At 33.2% G+C, this 24,499-nt stretch overlaps 3 protein-coding genes, 1 long non-coding RNA gene and 2 other non-coding genes across 8 annotated transcripts; 3 read left to right on the forward strand and 3 right to left on the reverse strand.

Annotated features, from left to right (window-relative positions):
- Positions 1–958: 958 nt before the first annotated feature.
- On the reverse strand, positions 959–8,445 carry LOC126718223 (ribonuclease MRP protein subunit POP4-like). Of its 3 annotated transcripts, none has more exons than XM_050420320.1 (10): positions 8,271–8,445; positions 7,024–7,300; positions 6,334–6,410; positions 5,939–6,204; positions 5,062–5,130; positions 4,851–4,909; positions 3,397–3,498; positions 2,313–2,436; positions 1,295–1,434; positions 959–1,200 (listed from the first exon to the last, which is right to left on the reverse strand). In XM_050420320.1, the coding sequence occupies exons 2-8, from the start codon at positions 7,232–7,234 to the stop codon at positions 2,339–2,341; spliced, it is 882 nt and encodes a 293-aa protein (XP_050276277.1). In that variant the 5' UTR covers positions 7,235–7,300; positions 8,271–8,445; the 3' UTR covers positions 959–1,200; positions 1,295–1,434; positions 2,313–2,338. The 3 variants fall into 3 exon arrangements, with proteins under 3 accessions (XP_050276277.1, XP_050276278.1, XP_050276276.1); XM_050420321.1 differs by having other exon boundaries at positions 959–1,169; positions 1,295–1,429; positions 8,271–8,444; XM_050420319.1 differs by having other exon boundaries at positions 1,295–1,429; positions 8,271–8,444.
- Positions 8,446–9,376: 931 nt separating this feature from the next.
- On the forward strand, positions 9,377–9,449 carry TRNAK-CUU (transfer RNA lysine (anticodon CUU)). Its single transcript has one exon. It is a non-coding gene; the product is annotated as a tRNA-Lys (tRNA).
- Positions 9,450–11,438: 1,989 nt separating this feature from the next.
- On the forward strand, positions 11,439–13,691 carry LOC126718225 (uncharacterized). The gene is made up of 2 exons (XR_007652865.1): positions 11,439–11,791; positions 13,257–13,691. It is a non-coding gene; the product is annotated as an uncharacterized LOC126718225 (long non-coding RNA).
- Positions 11,524–11,682, forward strand: LOC126720132 (U1 spliceosomal RNA). The gene has a single exon (XR_007653286.1). It is a non-coding gene; the product is annotated as a U1 spliceosomal RNA (small nuclear RNA).
- Positions 13,692–14,140: 449 nt separating the features above from the next.
- Positions 14,141–17,331, reverse strand: LOC126718224 (AAA-ATPase At3g50940-like). Its single transcript, XM_050420322.1, has 2 exons — positions 16,256–17,331; positions 14,141–14,865 (listed from the first exon to the last, which is right to left on the reverse strand). The coding sequence occupies exons 1-2, from the start codon at positions 16,586–16,588 to the stop codon at positions 14,386–14,388; spliced, it is 813 nt and encodes a 270-aa protein (XP_050276279.1). The 5' UTR covers positions 16,589–17,331; the 3' UTR covers positions 14,141–14,385.
- A 3,185-nt stretch (positions 17,332–20,516) lies between these two features.
- Positions 20,517–22,759, reverse strand: LOC126718226 (uncharacterized). The gene is made up of 2 exons (XM_050420323.1): positions 22,598–22,759; positions 20,517–21,854 (listed from the first exon to the last, which is right to left on the reverse strand). Exons 1-2 carry the CDS (start codon positions 22,613–22,615, stop codon positions 20,934–20,936), a joined length of 939 nt encoding a protein of 312 aa, XP_050276280.1. The 5' UTR covers positions 22,616–22,759; the 3' UTR covers positions 20,517–20,933.
- Positions 22,760–24,499: the final 1,740 nt, after the last annotated feature.

The raw sequence follows: 24,499 nt of genomic DNA on the forward strand, positions 1-24,499 counted from the left end.
TGACTCTACACACCTGGAGAGCACTGTAACTCTCTAACCCATTATTTTATTAATCCAAATCAAATAATTTCTCTCTAATTGCGTGTTTGGGTCCATTGGGAAAGAATGCAGAAATGAAGAATTAATATTTCAACGGAATAGAGAAAGATAGTCTGTTGGAGTTCATCTGAAAAAAGGCAAGTATAATTTTTTTTTTTAAAAGACTTTTTTCCCTCCAAATTTGAGTGGAAAATGAAAAAGAAAAAAAAAAGATGCTCAAGTGCAAAACACAACAATTAGTGTCTCTATACCCTTTTGTTTATTGGCATTTGACAATCGGAAAAAAGTTTGGCTCTAGCTTGGTTTGGAGCTATTTCCCTCTAACCTACTATGTCGCAATTGAAAAGACCATCTATGTGTAATTTTAGTTGCACGACTTTTTTAATGAGTCGTGACTTTTTAAAATAATACACATGGATAGTCTTACAAATCGCCACATAAAAGATTGGAAAATATAGCTCCAATTTGGTTTGGAGCCAAACTTTGTCCTTGACAATCAATTTTTCAATGCACTATTGGTCACTCACTATGCAACAGAAAATCTATTATAACCATGACTTGGGGTTTCTAGCATCTGCATAGCAGAACTTGTTGGCATTTGACAATCATTTTTTCAGTGCACTATATGCCACTCACTAACTTTGCAACTGAAAATCTAACAAAACCATGACTGGGGCCTTTGCCACCACAAAACCCACCTTGAGGGACCAGCACTAAGTGATGACCTTTTTCTACTGTGGGGGCCCTATAGCATCTGCAGCTCTCAATAACAACATCCAGATATGCATTCTAGTATAAATCCAGGACTAGGGAGCTATGCATTACCATAGCCTTCTTCAGATGTAAAAAAGCAGCATTCTATAAATCAAAAACTAGAGGAAGAGAGTTGCTATTTTTAACAGAAACTAAGGATTAATACTTGACCAAAAACACATCCTTTAAAATCACTTAAATATAAAGAGAAATAAATATTAAAAGTTAAGTAAGTTTTTCCAGACCGATCATAAACAGCATTTCTCATGCCTATTTTGTACTGTCAAGCACAACATATAAATGAAAGAACAGGATAGACCACCTGGCAGTGCAATCACCTTGAAGATAGGTTTGTCCTTCTTGTCATAGTTTTCTGTCTAAAAAGAAAAACCAAACTGTCTTAGCTGCCTGCCAAACAAAAATTGTCACATCAATCATCCATGTTAAGACCCATCTCCACATAGAAATGAAATAATAGGATATGACATGGTTAACTCCTCACCGCTAGATTCTATATTTTCATAGAACTTGATCTTAATGAATCTCAGAATGGGGCCATCACTGATATTGCTTGATACACATTTTGTGCTTTCCTGTAGCTCCATCAAAGTTGGACCTAAATCAATTCTCTGAGTTTCTGGACTACAAAAAGAAAACCCATCTTGAGTGAAATGGTTTCCCCTAATATGAATGAAGCAAAGTATCAATCATTTTTTGTTCAAAATATGCAATGGTAGCATGTTTGAACCACCATAGTCCAGAAAATCAAATAAATATAAGGAAGAAAGAATCTTAAATCTAGCTTTCCCATTTATTGATGAGTATGTTTGGATGAGCTTATTTTTGTTGGATTCTCCTATTAAAATATGTGTAAAAATACAGTTTTACCTAAAATAAGTGAGTATTTTAAAAGCTGTACATAGGTTGATGACGAAAATAAACTGGGATTTACGCTAAAACAAATAGACCTATACTGAGCCATGGTCTCACAATATGACACACCAACACAAGAAATATATCATGTTTGAACAACCAAGAGACTAAATTCTCCAGAGAAATTTCCAATTTATGCATTTTGCCCATTTGGAATTAGGTACTTGAAGCCTAGTACTGGCACCGTACAAAAACTCCCTTCCCAACAGAATAAATTCAAGCATTTTGCCCATTTGCAATTTTGGAGTCAGGTACTTGAAGCCTAGTACTAGCACTGTCAAAAACATTTCCCATACCAATGAGCTCTAGCTCAACTGGCAATTCCTCCCTTTATAAGAGCTAGGTGGAGGGTCATCATGAGTTCAAATCTTATCGGGTGTGTGTTTGTGACTTGCTAAGGGGCACCGCGCGGGCGGGGGTGGGGACTATTTTCAGACAAACATGAAAGTTATGCAAAAAATGGAAAATCTTGGGTGTGCCACCAACAAATAGCACATCTTAACCGTATTCACAGCCAAAGATCTAAGTAAGAATACAAGTTCTTGATAATTTGTGGCAAAATCCTATCTAATGAAAAAAAAAATCACCTTGGATGCAATGATGAATATCAAGATCACAAGCCCAAATTTCTTGAAGTGAGTTTGTCCCCATGCAATGTAACTTTCCAGCAATCAACTTGGAAAATAAAGACAGAAATCTTTTTGGGCACAACTGCAAAATATATTAAAAAATTAAGCTTTAACCATCAGCATCCCCCAATATGAAGTCAGATGATAAGAAGAGAATGTAAATACACGTAGAGCAATTATTGATCCAATAAATATAGAAATAGGGTCTCTTTAGTTTCAGATGTCTTTTACAGCTTCTACCTCAGGGGCACACTCAGTTTGTTTTGCTTTCTACTATGCATTTAAGTGTTAGGCTCTTGTGAAGCATGGAAATTAAACTCTAATTTAGATGTGGTGTAAATGAACCACCCAGAATCCAGTGACTTTCATCACATATTTAGACTTTAAAATATACTTGTGTTTCCTTTTTCTTTTTTGTTTGGGGGGGGGGGGTTTAGATAGTGGGGGCCTTGGTGCGATGGCAAGTAACTTCCACCAAAGGCAAGAAGTAGTGGGTTTGAGTAAGGAAATCAGCCTCCAAAAAAAAATTGGGGATAAAGGCTGCCTACCTTCACCGTTTCAAGACCCCCGCAAAAGTAGGAGCTTTGTGTACTGGATACAACCTTTTAGATAGTTGGGGAGATGAGAGATGGAGTTTCAACCACAAACATGGAGCACCACAAAGGATACCATTACTACTGAACTATCACTTGAACCCTCTGCGTTTCTTAGTTTTACTAAATAGTAAGGCATGCTCCTTCAGTTTTGCTAAATAGTAAGAGATTTCCCTGATTAAGATAATTATTTCACTACCCTGTCAATTTACAAATACTAGAAAAGCATGGACAGAAAATATACTAGTAAAACTTTTTATTTTGCCAGCTGCAAAGCTCCATTACTTCATATAAGAAAAATTGTATAAAAGGCTACACGAGCATAGACAAAATGCATTCAATTTAAATCTTCCTCGTGCATACATATTTAGTATGAGACTATAAGAATATCAAAACTATAAATAATTATGGTAAAATTAGTTTGAAGTTGGGGCTGGTGGATGAATTACCTCGGAATACACCATCTTGTGTAATTATCCCAAATGTTTCTGCAGTTTCACGAATCATAATGCCGCTTACTCCTGTGAAAGAAGTTGCTTTACACTCAGCAACTGCAAGAAATTTGAAAGGAAACTGTAGTAAGTAATTAAATATAAAAAACAAAAAATAATAATAATATAAAAAAATAAAAAATAATAGAGAGAGAGAAAGAGAGAAGTGCAGGAATTTTGAGCATATATTTAGTTTTTTTTTTTGGTGGAAAGGTGGGGGGGGGGGGGTACTTTCATTTATTAATCTCTTTTACTGCAGTTGACACTGCTGATTAGTGCGCAGATTAAGTCTATGTGCGCATCAATCCATATAATTTAATAAGTTGGTGAACATTTTAATAGACTATCCATGGCCCTCAGATTACAAGATATCATTGAACATTCCTTTCTAAGTAAAATGACTCAAAGGAAAAAAGATAAAAGGCAGGAGGGGGCGACTTAAAGGCTTGTGCCCTTTCAGTAAGGAGGTTTCAAAACACACCTTTTCAACTACAAATTTACTAAACTTCACTTTTTTGTAGGTATAGGTTTCTCAAACAACCCTGTTATCAAAAAGGCTGAAAAATAAGCTATACCAAATGGGAAAAAAGGATATCTCCATGAACTTGAAGGGTAATAAAGTATACCTCTCTGTGAATTTTGGACTTCTTGCCAGTAACAACTCATTAAGGGACACTGGTGGGGGAACTACCCGTGTATCTTTTTCCAACCAGGGTTTGCTTTTATATTCTCACTATCTTATAATTGTTCCATAGGACAATTTTTGCAGTTCTTTTCAAAGGCATAGTACTGATCACACAGGTAAATGTTTAGTGTATCCATTGGGTTATGCCGTGTAAAGTTATTGAGCTGTTAGATTCTAGGCAGGGCAAGTTCGGTAGACATCAAAATATAGATTTATGGAGGTCTGCTATATGCTTTGGTTCTTATGGCAGGAGTAGAATGCTAGATGCTTTAAGGATTGTGAACAGTCTATCCTTGATATAAAGTCTTTCTTCGTCTGTACTCTCCTTGATTGAAGCTTAGTTTTACCATTTTGTTCTTGTTTGTCCCTCCTTGATCTTATTGATCCTTGTAATCTGGGTTCTTGATTCTTGCCACTATAGTACATTTCCAGTGTACTTGGTTGGCTTTTTATTCTTAATAAAATTTCTTATGGTGTTTATCAAAAAAAAAAGTCTCCCACAAGTGACTGGATATTTACAAGCAACCCAGCAATAACACAAGTAGTAGGCTGTTGCCATTGTAGACCAATCCATCATGGCATGATGTAGAAAGTAATAGGGACAGTAAAAGGAAGATAACAAGATTACACACCAAAATTACTTCTACGTTCTCTAGAAGCAAATAGCTACTATAGGTTCCACAAGCACTCTTTTGCAAAGATTGCTGTAAAAAGAGTATAGCATTACCTAGAATGAAAGCACCATGTAGATCTGCGTTGAGAAGACACTGAGCCAACTGATTTTTCCTGTAAGATAAAAAAAAAAATTATAAACCTGTATACTGAATGACAATAAGCACATAAAAGAAAGATAAACACATCCGAAAAAAATTATAATAATAACGAAGGATAAGAAACTGCATGATTGCAATATCAGCATAGAAGGAAAATATTCCCACCCGACAGTTTCAAGCAGTTGCATCATGTAGCCTTTCCACATTTCATGCATAGGCCTAAAAACATCATACCTGTTATCCAAACACATCCGATAATAATTAGAACAACCTGTTTGAGAAAATTTAAAGGAAGAATCAACTTTGAAATGCATAAAAACAATTATTCTTCGGAGTACATCATACATAGAAGTAAACTTTAATTTCCATCTGTATTCTCTCATCATCTAAACATTCAAGAGTAAGTCGATTGTTATTTTCCAAATCTCTTCCTCCAAATTGTTGGACAAACTACAGCCGAAAGTTCAAAACAGTTGGCAAGCATCAAACTAGTCAAGAGTGGAACGGTGAAAAACAGATCCCTCACAGAAAGCCTCTCATGAAACATCAACCCTCTGAAGAGTATAACCAGTTCAACCAGCAGGATGGGATTATGTCTAGAAAATTATTGCTTACCTAGGTTTGACCCAACTACTTATAGGATAAAGTCATGGTACCAGTTCAAACAACAACTGCAGTGCAAATTACAAGCTTGCAACTCAACTGTCTGAGTGAGCAGTTTTGGCTCAACATTAGGTAGAGATAGATGATCAACTTGATACAGTCTTCCCCAGATTCCCAGTCCCGCTTAGTATGCTTTCCAAAAAATGAGGCTATGTCCTTTTGAGAAGGTTAGCCTAAATACTTAGTTGTTCGTGAAATAAAGTAGCCACCGGATATACAGTGAGAATAATAATATCTAGAGTGCAAGTATAGAAGAAGAAAAGGACCACAAAGTCACAACCATGAACAAAGAAGAGAAGCATTAAATTAACTTAGAAGAAGAAGGAGAAAAATTATTAAGTCACAACCATGAAAAAATCAGAGAAGTATTTAAACTCACTTATGAAGCTCTTGGGGCAAATCAAATGATCCACATTTTTTATGTTGTTTCACGGACATGTGCTTTTTAGAACGCTTTGAATGCATCCGCAAAGCCCTGATATGAGAACCAGTAGATACACCACGTCCTTGTACATAATTATCAAGAAGGACGAAATGGTCAATATTTATTTTTCTGGACTTCTGCATGTACTTCTGAGCCATATCACCATTCTGAAGAAGCTCGTGTAAAATCTTATCGACCATGTCTCCTTTTCTACTAGAAAGCTGCACAATGCCAGGCAGACGTGAGCCAAGGAGCTCAGAATATATCATCTCTTAATAATGTAAAGTCAACTCACCAATTGAAGCAGCTCCAATGGTCAAAGGCTCATGGTTCAGAAAGAAAAGGTGTACCTTAATATTGGTTGACAGCAGATTCTCATGTACAGCTTGAGAGAGCTGCAAATATGCTGGAGCATTTTCTTCAGGATCTGCATAAAACAAAAAAACAAAAAATTTGACTTCCATCTAATTAATTAGAATATATATAAGCACAAGGATATATGTACACATTACATTCCTTTTTAAAAATAAATTTTACTTACAAAACTAAAACAAGTATATGCATGCCTAATGCAATACCTTGTGAGTTGTGACACAGTACATATAGAACCACGTTGCATTCCTTTTTTTAATACAATTCATAAAACTAAAACTATATGCAATTTTGCATGCCTAGAGCAGTACCTTGTTAAGCAGGGTGACTCTAGAAAGAACAAATGCATTCCTTTATAACAGAACTACAAAGTTTAGTTCTAGAACAACTAACCAGACAAAAACCAAAAAAGTCTACGGTATTAAAAAGAAAATGGGAGCCAATCTGGACACCCGAGTAGGCAAACCATTTATAACAGTTGTCTGTTGGACATTGGACATACAAAAATGAAGAATTTGAGACTGTTCTGAGACAGCCTTACAAGAAGATATTTATTTCTTAATGAATAATTTTTTTTTTTTTTTTTTTTTTTTTTAACGAATAAAAGGGAGATCCTCAAAACCAAAGTTAGGCATACAAGAATTTTTGTTTTTAATTATAAAAAAAACCTCTCTTGTGTTGAGCACCAAATGAGGGAGTGACTGCTGCATCAGTTTTACCTGCTAAAGAAGTTGTCCTATGAGGTTCTTTTCCATCTCCTTCTTTTATACTCTTTTTGTTCTTTTGTTGTAGCAGATCAGCCTCGACAAAGGCAAACCTCCGCTTCAATGCCTCCAAAGCATGTTTTCTTGGATCTTGAATAGCTGTTTCAGTAGCCATGGAAACTAGAATAGTTCACAGCCTTCCGCCTCACTATATGAAGAAAAAGGAGCCACCTAAAAGGATGTGGAAAATGAGCTTGTTCAGAAACTTAAAAATTAAAGATTTGAAAAATTAAAAAATTTCAAGATTTGAACAATGTAGTTATGGGTCTCTCTCTCTTGTAAGAAAGCTACCATCTCAACCTATAGACACAATCACGAATCTCAATAACAATCTTCTATCATCAATGGCTCTAGTCATTGGTTCAAATTACTCTCGAAGCCAGAGCCAATCTAGAGCTAAGCATGACCTGATAGCTCCTTGTGTTTAGAATTTACCGGTTTATGGTGAAAGAATATCATCACTAAATCTATTATAATTTTAAACACAAAGAATACTACAAATTTCAAAGTCAGATGAAAATCATTGCATTATCACTGAAATTTTTATCAAACATCTTCACACATACTCAGATCAAGTCTAAGAGAGAGAGAGAGAAACTCACAGTCACATAGACAAACACTTAAGAGGGACACTCACCGAAACTCTTGGCAACTTTGGATTATGCCTAAGCCACATTGCAAAGTTGGGTTATGGTTTTTGAGGTGAAATTGCTAGAGAAGACGTTTGAACTGTGAATAGGGACTTCTTCAGCAAATTTTTATTTTTATTTTTATAAATCAAATCCTAAAAGTAACCACTTTTGAAACATATTGGCAAACAATTGGTCACTAACATTAAATTAGCCAATAGCCTTCTAAATCTCAAACACATACGCAAAGTCTAACAATGGTGAAATCAACAAGGTCCCCAACTTACAACTAATACATAAATAAGTTCGGTGAATTTTATTGGTACCCAGTAAAGAATTTGGTCTAAAAACCACGAAAATCAACGAATTTTAGAGCATTATCACACGAGAGGTTAAACTCTATGCTGAAGCAACACAGTATAGAATGAAGCAAAGGAGTAGAATCCCCAAAAAAAAAAAAAAAAAAAAAAAAAAAAGATTCACAGCAACTACATGAAATTTAATTTTCTTGCCTAACAGAAGAGCTGGGCGGAAAACCCCGAAAAGAAATCTGCTCCCAATGAAATCACCGCCGCTGCCGTTGCCTCTATAGACTACAGGACGTATCGTCTGAAGAGAGAGCAGGGGTGGCGGGTACGTACAGACGATTAAACGGTTGTTTAAAGGTTTTCCCATTAAGGTGCTAAAATATCTAAAATGCTATTTTAGCACCCAAAAGTCAAAACACTAAAAAACTAACTCCATTAAGGATTCAAAGGTGTCAAAAGTTAATTTTTATTATTGTAGATAGATGGTAAACACAAAAAACATCATTTAAATGAAAATTAGAGAGGAAGAGAGCCTAGAGTGGTAAAAGAACGAATATATTAAATGAATTGGTAAAAGTGAGTATTTGATGTTGGGTGAGCAGGTGTATTGTAAAGTGAGGTGATAAAATAAATAAAATAGTTTCTTGAGTTGCTAAAAATTAAAAATTTTGAATGGTTTGATAACTGTGAAGTCCTAAATAGCTAAGGGGTTGTTTGATTTTTTGAAAACTATCACTCCTCATTTAATTTTCGTTACTCGTCACTTATTACTTATCACTTAAAATACTCAAATTTCCCAAACCTCACCTGTTTGGCACCTAACTTAGATATGTTTTTCAACTTTAAAAACTTAAAAATGTGGGACCCATTTTTAAAAATTAAAAAACTTAAAAGTCTAACAGTGGATTTGTTTCAAAAAATAAAAATAAAATAAAAGTTAAAAGTTGCTGTTGGAGGGTTTCGTGGTTTTGTTTCCAAAAAAAAAAAAACTTAAAAGTCAAAAGTTGGGGTTGGACCTCTAACCTTGGGTCCCTCAATGTGTGTATTTACAAAAATGTCATTATTACTTTGTTTTCATAACTTGAAAATACCTAAAATACGTTTTTAATTTCCATAACTCATTACTCAAAAAATAAAGAATTGAGTGATGGAAACAAAACTTGAAAACAAATCTAAACAAGCTTTTTCTCCGTGGGTCTGATCATTTTTGAGTTATAGGTGATGGAAACACAAAAACCAAACAGCCCCTAAGTTCCAAATTCACCTAAGCCGTCCACGTGTTCAAACTAAATAAATAATCCTAAAAAGGTCAGACAAGAAGCCCGTCTAGCTCAGTTGGTAGAGCGCAAGGCTCTTAACCTTGTGGTCGTGGGTTCGAGCCCCACGGTGGGCGTGTAAGTCTTTTTTGTTTCCATTTTCTCCTCTCCAAAACTCTGTAGCCAATAGCCATAAATCTGAAAATCATTCTTTTCACATTTCCTGCTTGTGCATTTAAATTTTAATTTGTCATTCTTTTCACACTTTGGAGGTGGTATTTCCATTTAACATGCCACGTACAAGTGAAAGTTATACTACTGTCTTTTTTTTTTTTTTTTTGAGTTATGATATTAGGTGGGATGGATAACATGTGATGATAGATGGTCAAATCTCTATTCCTCAAAAAAAAAAAAAAAAAAAAAAAAAAAAAAAAAAAAAAAAAAAAAGACCAAATTTCTTTTTTAGATTGAAAACCATGATGTTAGGTTCAGCTTCACTTCAGTTCAGGTATAAACGTGAGCAGGAGACATGGCTAACAACATTCACAACCGAAAATGTCATCCTATTCTATTTTACTATTTTAAAAAGTTACTTTATCAATTATACCATACCATTTTACAATACAACTAACATCCTAACTTTTATTTATATTACCCACTAAAATAATATAACACAACTTCCAATACAAGTCTCTCTCTTTCTTCTCCCCAATCTCTCTTCCACTTTATTAATTAAAAAATATTATAATTTTTACTAAAGTGCTATTGTGCCATCCTAAATGTAGGATGACACTGTAGAACAATTGCAAAAAAAATTGCAATTGTAAGATTTTACAAGTCAGGCTATTGGGCTCTTTTTGTGTCTTTATGCTAAAATTTTCCTATGCATGCCATTTACAATTGCCAATGAGAATGCTTTAATGGAACTGGACCCACTTGGGCTGAGCCATCGGTTGTGTTGGCATTGGATCGATAAGAGTTTACTCCCTCCACTACTAATACACACATTTTTTTTTTTTTTTTTGGGTCATAAATAAACTCATAAGTCATAATAAGTAAGAACTTCTAGAGATTTTGTTTTGAGTGAAAATTGTTTGATAAATAGCTTTTATTGTATTTTAGATAGAAGTCATGCTCCTCTTGCTAGAGGGAGATCTTCAAAATTCCTGCCGAAATTAGCATTATGCTACTTAAAAAAACTTGTCAATATTAGATTTTTCATCACTAGTAGCAGTACTAGTAGAGTAAATTCCACGTAATTGTGTTTGGGAAATTGAATTTTTAAATCAAAAGGGTTGAAATGTCTCGATTTCAACTTTATTGATTTTAGATATTATTTCAAATTTAGGATTTTAAAGGTTGATAATTTTTAGCTGATTTCGTTAAATTAAAAATTTTGATATTAAATTTTTTTTAAATAAGATATTTTGATTTTAATCACTCAAATCCAAATTCACATGTCCAAATCTTACAATTCAAAAGTATCAGATTTTACAAAAAAAAAAAAAAAAAAAAAAAAAAAAACACTTCTCCCGAGCTATGAATGAAGTGACAATGTATAAAGACAATAAATAAATACATTTCTCTCACACAGTAACTTCTCTAATAGAATATTCTATTATAAAAAAAGTTATGCTCAATTTTTTTTTAATTTCTTTAAACTGTGTCACTTATTTCAATTTATCCCTCTATTTTCCCAAAAAAAAAAGATTTATCCCTCTATTTTCTTTACGAAACATATGTCAACATTTTTTCGACAGTATCTTAAACCCTATGCTATGAATGTCATGGAAGAGAGCAATTGATTGAGCGCAAGTATCTTAAAATCATGAAGTGAATATCATCCCAAAAATATATATTAATTTTCAGGGTCTATTTGGTAATGTTGTTCTAGTAACATTATTAAAGTGTTATGAAAATATATGTGGATATACATCACACATATATATATATTTTTTTTTGATAAGTACATCACACATATTTCGGATATACACAACTGTAAGTTTTTTTTAAAATATTTTTCCTTCCCTTTATATGTGTCAAAAATATTTAGTATTCTAAAAAAAAAAATTATAATTTCCGTGTAGTGAAGCCCAACACGCCTATCTCACCCAGTTATTCTTATTTATAAACTAATCCCACATCGAAATGAGCAAGGGCAACAAAGCGAGTGCATTGTTGTATAAAAGAAAACACGGGTTACCTCTCAACTCACTTACCTGGACGGGGTCAATGGGCGATCAACAAGGCCCATGGCCTAGGACAGTGACTTCCATTGCACCTTGGAGGGTGCTGTCCTAAGGTCTGTCCAAGTGACAGAGCCTACGTCATAATTTGTGGTAGTGAGGGCCTGCGTTCGCGCGGCCCTCGTTCCAATTCAGTACGAAAGGTTTTCACACTTTGACCGGCAGGTGTTTGATAAAATGATTCAATGAAGTTTGTGAAAGGTTGCACAAGTACTTATTTGCCTGCATTGAAGGTATTTTCACTTCGATGTTATTGGTTTTTGCTCATTCAGAGACGGAAGTTTTATTTGTATTTTGGCCTTTTAGGTGTTTGATTCACTCTCTCTTATTGTTTAGCTCTTGTCATACTAATATTGGCCATTTATAGGAAACTGATGATTGTTATTATATGGTACCAAAGAGAGTGAAAATCTTCATCACCTCGATAGTCATTGCGTAAGAAGATTTTCTAGTTATTATTTGAAAGCAACGGAGATCCTTTATTGCTTGGGAATATGGGTGTTTCCAATATGGGAATAATTTTTGGGACATACTTAAATTTGCAATAATGAAAACTAATTTATATTATGAATTTTGATTCAAAATGCTAAGTATGCAGGCATAGGCTCGCAGCGAGAGATGATAGAAAAATCATGTAGATTACGCCCTTTCATTGCCTGCTTTTACCCATTCTGGCTTTCTTCCTCTTGCTTTCCTCAACTTCCTTCTTCTCACCATCTTCATTGATTTTTTAGAGCTTTGTTCGTTGACCTTTTCTCCTTCAGATTTGGATTCTTAAGCACAATTCATCTGCTGTGCTTCTTCATCTGTTGAAGAAATGCAACCAGTCCTTCAAGGGCAATGTCAGGGTCTTCAATTTTCATAAGCCCTTTCTGCAACCTCTGCTGGGGTGGCCACGAACTCCTTAATGAATTATTCTTTTTCAGTGAAGAGGCAGTGACTTTCAATTCTTAGGTAGTTTAAAGCAATGATCTTGAACCTGTCTGCAGCGTAATAGGACATGTGGATGTGCATGTCTATGCGGCCAGGTCTCAACAATGCAGGGTCTAGTCTATCTTTATATAGGTTGTGAACACCATTATTCTCTCATCCGCACAGCTTGTCCATAGCCCATCTATAAAATTTAGCAACCCGGATAATGTTAACTGTCAACGAGAGAACAGTTTATTATTTACAGCTAATCTCACATGTTGGGTTGGGCTAATCATCTTTACTTTTATCAACTGACTGTAAATGGTGCAAATTAGTGCAATGCAGAGGTGTTGCAATCTATGAACTCACCTGGCTGTTATTTTGGTTGTATCCTCCATATTGTCTGTCTTGCAGCTGAATGGTACAATCAGTATCCTCAATTACAAGGATAGATCAATTTGCAGTAGACAGTTGTACGTAGTATTTTAATTGGAGTCTAGTTTGAAACTGTTGATTGCTAATTTGTTAAATTATTACCTACCGATACATTTGGGCGCCATCACCCATAGGTTAATGGCTGAACAATGGTGGTCAGTGGCGTGTTATAGAAAATACTGAGAAACTAAGCATGCAAGACTCGCTGATTTATGTGGAAAACCTCTTAGATATGATTAGGGGGTAAAAAACCAAGGAGAACTCTACTCTTAGGCACCATATTGCTACTTGAATGATGCAGGTATACAAGCCTCCTAACTATTGTTCTCTGTTTTTCTGTGTTTTGTGAAGGTCAGCCCATCTCCTTTTATAGACCAATGGAGGGACTGATTCCTTTTACAAATGTTAGTAACAATGGTTTTGGAGTCTATTGCCATGCCATTCTGCCTAGCTGGCCAGCAATGCAGATAGTGGAGCTCCTATGTGCCATAATCCTCTGATTCCCTTGTTTGTATTGTAGCAGTGCAGCCAATGGGATTTCATTGTGTTGTGGGGCCCTTTAAGTTCGTGCGGCCCTTGTTCCAAATCAATATGAAGTTTTCCATTTTTTTCCAGTCTAATTATAAAGAGAAATGCTATTGGTTGTTATTGGTTGTTACAAATGGTAAAAAAGCAATTTAAGTTTTGAATTTAAATTAGAACTAATAACAATTTTTCACTTATGATTTGTTGTGAAAATGTTGTGGAGTTAACACCTCTCATTTATAAATGTCTTGTACCTTTCAACTTTCGATGTTCACTGCAATTGCAAGTGTAATTTCAGGATTTTGGCATGGAGATTTATTTGGAAATAATTGAGAATACGACTTTAGATAGAATATAATGGATGATAAGTTAAGAATATATATAGCTGACCCTAACTAATTTGTTGAGGATCTATAGCTAACCCAATAATTTGGGATTAAGGCTTGTTGTTACTAGCATGAAGTCGTATTTGTTTTTGCTTGCATGGAAGGTGTTTGATAAAACGCTTTATTTTCTTCGTTTGAGAAGTCACATCCATTTTGCTTACATGGAATGTAAAAATGCTTAAGTGGGTATGGTTGAGTTTGACGAGATGGCTTCTTAATTTGTGTTTGATTCATTTTCTTGTTTGAAAAGTTTGCTCATGTCATGCGAATATTGGCCATTTACAATATAGGATACTGATGACTGTTATTATATGGTTCCAAAAGAGAGTGAAAATTTTCATCACCTCAATATTCAGTGTAAGAAGATTTTGTAGACATTATTGAAAGCAACGGATACCCTTTGTTGCTTGGAAATATGGGTGCTTCCTATGTAGGACTAATTTTGAGGACAACTTGCTAAAACAAAAACTTGATTCATATTATAAAATTTGATTATTTCCTTCATTAAAATACTAGTATGTTGGCATAGGCTCGTGAGAGATGGTATAAATCATGCAGACTATGCCCTTTCATCGCCTGCTTTTACCACCTCTAGCTTTCTTCCTCTTGCTTTCCTTGACTTTCTTCTTCCCCGGGCTTTGTTTACTTTGTTCATTGACCTTTTCTACTTCAGATTTGGATTCTTCAGAACATTTCATCTGCTTCTTCTTCTGTTGGAGGAATGCAACCAGTCCTGCAAGGGCAATATCGGGGTCTTCACTTTTCATAAGCTCTTCTGCAACCTCTGCTGGGGTGACCTCCACCTCTTTAATGAGTCCTTCTATTTCAGTGAAAAGGCAGTGGCTTTCAATTCTTAGGTAATTGGAAGCAAGGATCTTGAACCCGCTTGGAGTGCAATAGGACATGTGGATGTGCATGTCCATGCGGCCTGGTCTCAACAATGCAGGGTCCAGTCTGTCTTTGTGGTTGGTTGTGAAGACAATTATCCTCTCGTCCCCACAGCTTGTCCATAGCCCATCGATAAAATTTAGCAATCCGGATAATGTCAACTGTCAATAAGAGAGAACAATTTATCATTACAGCTGATCTCACAAGTTAGGTTGGGCTAATCATCTTTACTTCTATTGATTAACCGAAAAAATATGGTTTTAAAAACTGGACTGGATCATCCGGTTCGACCGGTTCTAATCCAGTCCGGTTATGCTTAAAAACTGGAAGTAGCATAAAAAGCAAAAAAACCGAAAACCAGCGGTTTAATTGGAAAAACCAAAAGACGGTGTGGTTGGACTGGTTTTTGAACAGTTAAGCTAAATGTTAAAAAACAGTATTTTCTATATATATATAAAAAATCAAATATAAACAAAACAAAAAACCACATGTTTGCAAAGAGACAGAGGTAAAAATTAGAGAGTGATCTTGATCATGTTTTAAGATGAACTACCTTTACATGACCGTTTTTAACTTCGCTGATTCTTGAAATTTTCATGGTAGAGAGTGCTGAGAGAGACGAAGAACAGAAGACTGAAAAGGCAGCAGCAAATCTGAAATTTAAGAGAGAGCTTAAGGTATGTTTGGTGGGGTGATTTTGGGAGGATGAAAAAAGAAAAAAGAAAAAAAAGGAAAATAGGAGAAAAAATGATTAGGTGGGGGAATTTTTATTTTATTTTATTTTTTAGGCTGAATGGTGGAGGAATTTAATGACTGCTTAGGTATTAGGTCAATACTTTTTTTTTCCTTTTCTTTTCTTCCTTCTCTGTCGATTCCTGTTTTTCTTTCACTCTCTCCATTCAATGTAACTATTTTTGTGATAAACTCCTAAAGCTATGTATTACTATAATTTATAAAAGAAAAAAACCAAATAATAAATAATAGCCATGTTTTGTTTGCTGAAAAAGATAGTCATTTTATAGTGAATAGTGATACAACACAAACATTGATTGACATAAATATAATAGATGCATAATTCTTTTAATGTATAACATTACCTATAAAATTATAAAGAACCAAACAATTATATATTATTTAAATAATAATAATATATTATATAAGTGATAAATATACTATAATATCTAATATATAAATAAAATAATAAATGAACTTTAGTATAACTTTGTTATTATGTGTTGTGATTTATTTTTAAAATTTTTAAAAATATATCTTTAAACTAAATATGAGTTATAAAATTTAAAATATATACATCTTATTATTTATTTTTATAATTCTAAAATTATTAATTAATTATATATGACGTCACTAGTTGGACCATCTATCTGACTTCGGTCGAACCAAAAAACTATTAACTACTCTCTTTTTCGATTCTTCGATGGGTTCGGTTTTTAAAACCATAAAATAGCCTTTGAAACGGGTGTTTTAAGATGAAAAAGACTGTAAATAGTGTAAATAAGTTCAATGTAGTGGTGTTACAATCTATGAACTCACCTGGTTGTCACTTTTATTGTATCCTCCATGTTGCCTATCTTGCAGATCAATGGTACAATCAATATCCTCAATTACAAGAATAGATCTATTTGCAGTAGAGGCTATCAGCCTCCTGAGGTCTGCATTGCTATGTAGATTCGAAAGCTCCAAATCATAGATGTCAAATTTCAAGTAATTAGCCATTGCTGCTATCAAGCTTGACTTACCTGTACCAGGAGGGCCATACAAAAGATACCCACGTTTCCATGCCTTCCCTACTCTCCTATAGAACTCTCTTCTCTTCAGAAATCTATCCAAGTCATCCATCAACTCTTTCTTGAGCTTTGGATCCATTGCCAGTGTGTCAAAAGTGGATGGGTGGTCAAGATTGACATCTTGATAGCAGTTTCCAAGTGAATAAAGTTTCACCACCTTGTTTTCTTCTTTTATGGCCTTTGATCTGTCTACCACATATGGCAGGTAAGTACTGAGCACAATCTCCTTGTATTTCTTGTGGAAACTGAGATGAATTGATCTTTGTTCAGATGTTTCTGTTGAGTGGAGAGAGGTTTAATAGTCAAAATATGATTTCTGTTTTTCAGTAGAAATGAATTCCCAAATTAAACGTATTCCCTCGAATACATCAATAATCTTTTCTCCTTTGTCGATCGTGATGGAGAGGTTCTTCTCACGCGGGGCCTTGGAAACCTTGAGGTGTTTGACTGAGGGGGTGATTATTGTGCTTAAATAGATGTCAGAAGCCTGGTAAATTTCATTGATGGAAAGCCCATTGTGTTCATCAATGATGAGAGTAATTTGGGAAGAGAAATTATTAACGAATAGGCCTCCAAGCTTGGAAGATAATTTTTCTTGGAGTTGTTGAGGTATGAGCTGAGTGGTCATGGTCTGGACCTCACTGATCACTGTCCGGAGCAGCATTGCGGATGCAGCGAAGGAAGTATATGTTGATAGAACTGATGTTGTTGAAGGAATGCTTGTAAAGGAAAACATGCTTGATGTAATCGATTTGGGGGGAAGCTGATGGTTTTGGAATTAAGGAAGCTTGTTTGTGGACTTGATTGCTTGGAGAGTTACAATTCTGGCGGGGGCTTTTTATTGTAAGAAAATAAGGGCTGTAGGAACTAGGCAGCTTCTATTGGAAGCTATCTTAAAGCAACCCAGAATAGCATCACGTTTGGTGGAACTATTTTTTTAGCTATCTGGCACCACAAAAAGCTATTTTATCTATTTTACTTATTCATTTTACAAAAACATCTAGCATCAGTGGATCTATTTTAGCTTTAAACACAATAAAATAATATAAACATTACAATAAAATAATATATCTACTACAATAAAATAATTATTCAAATAAAAAACTGTGAACATACAAATAAAAAAATATTAGCGTGAACACAAATGAGTAAAATAATCCAAAATAGTATGAACGTATAAATGATTTTTTTTTTTTTTTTTTTTACCTTTTAGCTTCCGTGCACAGTCAAAAGTCAAAAGTAACCTTGCACTATAGTTATAGAGCCAAAAAATATTGTAAGACATATTTTGGTATTTGATGGTATTAAAAATAGCAATATAATTATTTAGCACTACCAATATGAATGCTCTAATGGCTTGAAATATTATAAAGCTTGCACTGGAATTTTCAAGCCTAGTCAACTAGGCATGAACAGATAAATGAATAAAAACTTGAAATATTATAAAGCTTGCACTGGAATTTTCAAGCCTAGTCAACCTAGACATGAACAGATAAATGAATAAAAACTTGATGTTGGTCTAATCACGTGGCAAGGACAAACACATGGTGGAAGAAGAAACAATCTTCTCCAGCAATTCTTACAAAGAATAAGCTACTTGACCTTTTAAACAAACGCAGTGTCTGTTTGCCACTAATGTCTCTACTTGACCTTTTAAACAAACGCAGTGTCTGTTTGCCACTAATGTCTCCAGTTTATTTGACACCTTTTTAACTTTTATTTACAGTTTTTTAAAATTGAATTATAAATTTTTTTTTTTTTTTTTTTTTTTTTTTACTTTTTCAAAATATAAATATACTTTAATACACTTATAGCAAGAAAAAAAAAAATCAGCAAAATACTGAATAAGGCAATTCCAAATTGGGGTGTAAAACCCCCCAAATTGCTATATTACAAACCCTTAAAAACATGTAACATTTGGGTTGCCATATGTAAAAAATCATATTAACTTGCTACAATAAGTGTATCAATACCAACTTGAGCATTAACATTGGGATTTTTTGTTTTTTTTTTTTTTGTGGGGGGGGAGGCCCCCAACCAAAAAAAAAAAAAAAATCCCTAGTAAAAGAAGGCCCCATTGGCCCAAAATTTTATAAAAATACAACATTTTTTAAATAATTGAGCATTTTTTTTTAAAAAGTGATAATAAGGATATCACAAATTTTACTACAGGCTTACAAACTAACATGTCACCAATTATATAAAAAAGTAATTCAAACACTTATAAAATAGATTGTCAAAATTCATCAATTACAGTCATTATCACATTATATTGTGATCATTTTGTAATATTTTTAGTATTTTTTTTTCATTTCTAATAAGGCTTCCAAAATAGGAGACCAATAGAAATTTAACCAAATTGAAACTCTAAAATTTTTATACAAAAAGTTGCAAATGTGATAGATCATCAATGATGACTAATCTCTCCTAATAGTTTGAGACTTTAATTTTTGTAAACTGATCTCCTACAAAACTACACACCAAATAATTTCTATTTATCTCTTCCTCTTAAAAGGAAGATATAAAATTAAAATTTAGATTACAACTTTACTTAATTATGCATAGTTATATATCCAAGTTAAAGTAAGTTTCTTTTTTTAAAAATAATATATATTTTAGTTCTTTTTGTTTAAATTTATGGTTCAATTATGATATTCAATTCTCTATATGAAATTATCCTTAGTTTAGTTATTCATCAATTTCTGTATTTACACCAAATTAGTCTTAATTTAATTAGTAGTATTATATAATTTTATTTAATTAATGTTTACATATAAAGGCCCCCATATAATTTTTTTGCCTTAGGCCATAAATTATGTTAGGCTAGCCTTGTTGGGGGTGTAAGGGTATGTATTGCTATTTTTTTTTCTACAATTGTGAATAGTGACTTCTCAAATATACAATCTACTATTCATGTGTTGTAAACGTAAAAAATATATTATTGGAGAGAGAGAGAGAGAGAGAGAGAGAGAGAGAGAGAGAGAGAGATTTTTTTTTTTAATATATTATTTGATTGAGTTGTATGTAAAAATAAGAATTGGATGTTAGGTATATTGTTAAATGGGTTGGTAAAATAGATAAAATAGTGTTTGAATATGTAATAATGTAGCAGGTTGCTAAAAATTAAATAATATTTTTTATTGTCACAGTGGAGAGAGAGAAAGAGATAGAGAGGAAGAAAGGGAAGAGAGAGAAGAGTAATTTATTTTTATTTTATTGTGTAGTTTATATTATTTTATTTGCTTGTAAGTAAAAATAAGAATTGAGATGTTAGGTGTAATGTTAAATGAGTTGGTAAAATAGATAAAATAGTTTTTTTAAAGATGAAAAATATGTATTTTTTTACAAACCCGGATATTAACGTTTTCAGGGAGGTCATAGGTAGCCTTACCCCAATTTTTTTTGAACATCTTTAATAAATTAAAAATAAATTGATTGTCTGGGATCTGTGCCTAGTTACATGGAGTAGCTGGGACAGATTCTGCTGGCTCAACAAAATGGGTATAGAGAATCGTTGATCATTCCTTTAAAATAGAAGGTTTAAAAATTAAAATGACTTATGAAACATGCTTAGCGATACAGAAGTGGCCATTGAATGAAGGTGAAATAAATAAGAAGTTTGGTCTCATTTTGCCTTCGCTGTTCTTTTGTTAACTAAGACAAAACTAAGGCCAGTACCATCACCAATACATGCTACAGATTCCTCTACCAAACTGTAGACTAACATATATATATATATATATGTATAACTTTTTTTCTCTATTGGTTTTTCTTTCTTTTCTTTTCTTTTGGGTGGGGGGTTCTACGCACACAAAAATTGGTCGTGTAACTATGGTCATGTAACTATGTATGTATGTTTTCAACACTTGTGCGACAGACAAAGTTCATGCAACTATATATAAGATACAGAAGCATAGATTAGGGCTAGTAAATCAATAAAATGTTGGAGAAAATGGAGTTGGATGAGAAAATACTTCTGAAAAAACAAGACAGTAGAAACGTGTAGCTCTGTTTTGACAACAAATCTTTATTTATGGCATCTGTCCATCTATTGCAAAATAACATTTTTTTGCATGTTCAAATCATTCTCTACCATGTTTGATAACTTCATCTATTTTGAAAACCAGAATTTGCAAGAAACATAAATACAGAAAACAATGCAATATTTCTTCAACATTATTGAAAACAAGGAAACTACACCATACTCCATCAAGCATTCTCTGTGACAGCACTAGTGTGAAGTGTGAACTCACTTCAAAAGTAGTGTGCATAGAATTCAGCTAGCATGACAGACTTTTGAGTTGTGAATAATATTGACCTCCAAATCACCCTACTGTGATGTAGAAATTTGCTCAAATATCTACAATAGACATTAAAATGTAAATGCTACCAACTGCCATGCTTGCTTGTTTCTGGTTTTCACTTCACGCATATGAACTAGAACGTGACTCTGCATACCTTTTAGCCCCACTTCCAGGGTTCATGAGCCATGCTGATTCGAACAATTCTATAATTGGATCATCGTTCAGAAGGCTTTGATTGCTTTCATCTTCATTATGCTCTTCTCCTTTCTCAGCTTCTTCCTTGTCGACATTAATTTTCTCATTCTTCTCCATCTTTTCAATGTGTTCTTCTCCTGCTTTCTTTTCCATGATTTCCTTTGTCCCCTTCTCTAGTACCTCCTTGTATGTCCCTTTTGTAACGCCGACTGCTTTATCAACTGTCTCAGTTTCAGCTTGTGGGATTTCAGAATTGGGAGGAAGGCTTTCCTTCTTCTCACTGTCAACATTGGCTTGCAATTTTTCAGGCTTCTGTGCTTCATCAACAAAAGCTTGTTCATTATTTTGCTTCTCACAGTTTATATCGACGACAATCTCCTTTTCCCGTGCACTTCCATTTTCCCAGTGACTCAACTTAGTGATAAAAAAGTTCAACAAGAAAATAACTTGGACCAGTGCACAATCAAAGCGAAATTGGTGGACAATTGTAGGAATTTTGTCGAAAGCATAATCAAATTTTTCTGGCAAAGTTTCTGCAACTTGGACAAGGTAGTCAATCTTATTGAATACATGGTTTGATCTAGGAAAAACTTTCTCTATCATGTTTTCTACTGCTAGTATTTGATCATCGGCAAAAGAGAGGATTGCTAACCATTGATATTGCATTGCATACGCTAATGGACCGGCAAATGGGGCTAATTTGGCTACCTTTCTTGCCGTTGAGCCTATTAGTCCATTAAATTCTTGAGCTTTTGTGTAAGCAATATGAACAATCGCCAAGATTGAAACTCCACAAGTGTGCAATGGACGATGCCGGGAACTCATTCTGGTAGGTGCTCTTGGTTCCTGAGCAATTCATGTCAAAACTCAAAACATGAGCATAAGATATATGGCAACCAATATATGATCAACTAATGCTATAATCCAATATATGAGTTTTACAAATTTACTATTTCTATTTGCTTAAATAATATTCTCTAATTGTTGATCACTTAGATGTCCAATATAAAATTAGTATGATTATATGATTGGCACTGTCCTAGCTAAAAAACCAAAATAAGAATATTCATCAATAAAGAGTAGGGAATCAATTATGTATCTAATCTTATTTGAATTTTGATACACTATTTTTTTTTCTATCCTATCTATATATATATATATAAATTTTTTTTTCTACCCTATCTATATATATATATATATATATAAAGTATATTCTTATTTTGGTTTTTTAAACTAGGACAGAGGCAATCATATAATCATTCGCATGTACTACTTTTTAAAGAAAGATATCTTTTTTTTTAAAATAATATTTATTTAGTAGGTTGCTGATAAATCTGAGGGAATTTTTTGGCCTAGATGTCCTGCATATCCAGAATATATATGAAAGCTTATAATTATATGAAACACAAAAGTGTGGAAATTTTGTTTTATTGGGGCAGTAATCACTTTAATTACAAAGAAATTGAATGAGAAATAATGTTAAACCAAAAACATTAACATAAACCAAAAAAAAAAAAAAAATCCTATTGCATATATTTTATCATTGCTTTGGAGAATCGGACAATTTTTATAAGTGTTAAAGCTCATACCTTGTTGGCAAAAGACATGAGAAATGAGAATCCACAATAGTACTCTAAAGCTCGTTGCAGAAACTGATACAAGAATTTGTGGTCAATTATATATGTTGGTACCTTTTAAGTTCGATTTAATATTAAAGGTGGAAAAGATCAAACGTTAGTGGTGGAAAAATGAACGGCTGGAACAGATTTTTTAGCGGGAGAATCTGGTTAGCGGTTTTGACTTTAGAGTTACATTGCTTTAATTGCTTGGTACTGATTCCCACTGTAAGATTTTGACACGTGTTAGTCACTATAAACAAATCAAGCAACAGACTCGGAAATCTTTTTTGTCCAGACAAACTCAAACCCCCATTTGAGGTTTATCAAAAAAAAAAAAAAAAAAAAAAAAAAAAAAAAAAAAAAAAAAAAAAACCCTTTGAGTATATATAATTCTTTTAGAGTAATAATTAATAATAGATATTAGTTCATGTGAATTTGTAGATAAGGTTTTGTTTACTATTTCAAAATTCATTGTAAAAAATTATTTATATATATAAATATAAATTATATATAAAAAATATATATATACATACTTATCACTTTTTGATTTTTTTTTTTTTTTTTTTTTTTTTTTTTTTTTTTAAGTTCAGAAATGAAAGATTACTATTTTTTTTTTTAGAGAAAATTTCAATCTATGGCATTCGCTCCTGATAATAACTCTTTATTATCAGACCAAGATACCAATCAGTTTTGGTGTAGGCGGAGATTGAATCACAGATCTCTTATACAACTATCAGAGATTTTACTAGTTGAACTAACTGGAACTCACAAGATTACTCTATTTATTTGACTTTATCTGCTCTTAATTATAAATTAATAGTAAACTTAAATTTATTATTGGGTGTAATTAAAATTCAAATCATAAACCATGATATAAATTTTACATAGGGAGAGAATGACTTAACAAATAATTTGTGAATTATCTTGAGCTTATTCATAAACTAAATAGTTAAATTGAAAAATATACACACAAATCATGTGTTTTATCCATAAAACACATATTCTATGAAATTTTGAATATCACTTAAACCTTTTATGAGAGAGAGAGAGATATATATATATATATATATATATTTAATGTATAAACCATTAAATATACATTTAGCTATATATATATATATATAAAACCGAAGCCTTTGCTGGTACCACAATTTTCCACGTCAGCACAATATTTAAAAAATAAAAAATAAATAAAAATTATAACTTCTTAAAACCCTAGCAACCTTACCCCTCTCTCAAGTTAAGTTAAGAAATATAAAGCCACAGTTTCTGCAAATTCTCTCTTTCTCCAGACGTAGGAAGCCCCAAAGCATTCAAGATCTACAAAACCCTAGCAACCTTACCCCTCTCTCAAGTTAAGAAATATAAAGCCACGGTTTCTGCAAACTCTCTCTCTCTAGACGTAGGGAGTCCTAGAGCATTCAAGATCTACAACGCACGGTATAGATTTTAGCTTATAAAGTTCAGCTTTTGTAAGGTTAGTTTTGTTTATATATTAATTAATACATAGTACTTTGTTCACCATTGAATACTCATATAATCAATTTCCAATTCAGTGTTTAAGAATTAAACCAAAATTCTAACTGTGCTATCATAAAATATTATTATTAGTATAAATTTTATGGAGTTGCGGTGTTAAAAAATTAAACCAAAATTCTTTTAAATTATCTATAATATTTTGTCATCTGAAAATTTTATCTTTTTTATTTTAGTATATTGTATTTCTTAAGCTATAGAGAGATTTTCTTTGGTTTCTGCAAACTCTCTCTCTCTCCAGATGTAGGAAGTCCTAAACGTACGGTATAGCGTTCAAGATTTACAACTCACGGTATAGATTTTAGCTTATAAAGTTTAGCTTTTGTAAGGTTAGTT

The sequence above is a fragment of the Quercus robur genome, chromosome 3, assembly GCF_932294415.1.
Source record: "Quercus robur chromosome 3, dhQueRobu3.1, whole genome shotgun sequence".
Classification (NCBI taxonomy): Eukaryota; Viridiplantae; Streptophyta; class Magnoliopsida; order Fagales; family Fagaceae; genus Quercus; species Quercus robur.